Genomic DNA, 1,679 nt, shown 5'->3' with positions numbered 1-1,679 from the left:
CCCAGCCCGCCGGGTAGCGCGGTGGCTGCGCGGCCGCGGCTTGGGCCGAGAGCGTGTCCCCAGCAGCATCTTCGGGGAAGGGCTCGCTCCCTTTGGAAACTCTCCCTGTCCGCTCCCCGGGCGCGTCTTCATAGGAAAATCGTGGGGCTGCGGTTCACGGAGAGGGATAGAAATTGTTCCCCGGTCGAAAAAAAATCCTGAAAACCGCTCGGGAGGGAAAGCCGGGACGGTGCCCGGACCTCCGCCGCCCGCCGCGCTGAGCCGGCTGCAGCGGGCCCGGCGGCTGTTGGGTGGCACTGAAGGGGAACGCTTTTGGTTGACTTAAACCGTTTCCAGTCGTACCCCCCCCCCCCAGTCATTCCGTAATTAGCAACTGCCGCTTGAAGGGTAAAACCTGACCCTGTACGGCGGAGGCGGGGGGACCCGACCCCCGCCCCGAGGGTCCCCGCACCCCGGGGGGCTCCGCTCCGCCTCGCCTCGCCGTTGCCGAGAAAGGAGGAGAAGGGCCCGGGGTTCCTTGCAGGGCCGGATCCCCGGGGAAACCGAGGCACCCTGCAGCCCCGGGGGTCCCCGGGGGCCGGGCCGGGGGCTGCCCGGCGCTGACGGCCCCTCTCTCCCGCAGCGGTGCTGAAGGCGGAGCCGGCCGCCGTGTTCAAGTTCCCGCTGGCTCCCTTGGGCTGCTCGGGGCTGGGCTCGGCGCTGCTGGCCGCCGGCTCGGGGCTGCAGGGCGGCTCCGCCTCGCCCCATCTCCCGCTGGAGCTGCACCTCCGCGGCAAGCTGGAGCCGGGCCCCCCGGAGCCGGGCAGCAAGGCCAAGAAGGGGCGCCGGAGCCGCACCGTCTTCACCGAGCTGCAGCTCATGGGGCTGGAGAAGCGCTTCGAGAAGCAGAAATACCTCTCCACGCCCGACAGGTAGGTGATGCCGGACCCTCCGGACCGGGGCCGGGCCGGGCCGGGGGCTCGTTTTTCCTGAGAAAGGAGGAAAGCTGCCAGCCGAGACGAAAGCTGCTGGGGCTCACCGCCTCTCTCTCTCTCTCTCTCTCCCTCGCCCGCAGAATAGACCTGGCCGAATCGCTGGGGCTCAGCCAGCTCCAGGTGAAAACCTGGTACCAGAACAGGCGCATGAAATGGAAGAAAATAGTAAGTGCCCGAGTCCGACACTTGTGCGCGCCGGGTCCGCGTCCCGCCCGGGTACCGAGAGCCGCCCCGCGGGCTCGTTCTTCTGCATGCCGGCCCTGGCCAAAAAATAACAGCAATAACAATAATAAAAATATATGTGCCCCGGTCTTCAAGGCCAGCGTCGTCTGGGCCCCCGCCCCGGTCCGAGCCCGCCCGGCTTTGCAGCTCGGCCCCGCGGGTGCGGAGGGCGATCGGCGCGGGTCGGTGCTTTGCTCGGGGGGACGGGGGAGAGGCGGGTTCCTCCCGGTCCGGGCTGACGGCAGCACGGTTTTACCGGGGTGTCCCCCTCCTCTGCCCCCCCTCCCCGCCTCGCAGGTGCTGCAGGGGGGCGGCCTGGAGTCCCCCACCAAGCCCAAGGGCCGCCCCAAGAAGAACTCCATCCCCAGCAGCGAGCAGCTCTCGGAGCAGGAGCGAGCCCGGGACGCCGAGAAGCCGCCCGAGAGCCTGGGCTCGCCGGCCGAGGTCAGCCAGGAGGAGTGAGGGTCCCCGCCCGGCCCCACC

The 1,679-nt window shown here is 69.7% G+C and overlaps 1 protein-coding gene across 1 annotated transcript in view; it reads left to right on the top strand.

The window, feature by feature from the left end:
* The window catches only part of BARX1 (BARX homeobox 1), a 4,330-nt gene extending 2,672 nt beyond the window's left edge, over positions 1–1,658 (top strand). Inside the window, exons 2-4 of the mRNA XM_010584468.1 lie at positions 623–911; positions 1,055–1,139; positions 1,494–1,658. Coding sequence (XP_010582770.1) covers positions 623–911; positions 1,055–1,139; positions 1,494–1,658 — 539 coding nt within the window. The remainder of the gene's footprint in view (positions 1–622; positions 912–1,054; positions 1,140–1,493) is intronic.
* The last annotated feature ends 21 nt before the right edge of the window (positions 1,659–1,679 follow it).

This window comes from Haliaeetus leucocephalus, unplaced genomic scaffold, assembly GCF_000737465.1.
Source record: "Haliaeetus leucocephalus isolate CR32 unplaced genomic scaffold, Haliaeetus_leucocephalus-4.0 Scaffold984, whole genome shotgun sequence".
Taxonomy (NCBI): Eukaryota; Metazoa; Chordata; class Aves; order Accipitriformes; family Accipitridae; genus Haliaeetus; species Haliaeetus leucocephalus.
Note: the sequence above shows the minus strand (reverse complement) of the source record. Positions and strands in the feature narration are given on the sequence as shown.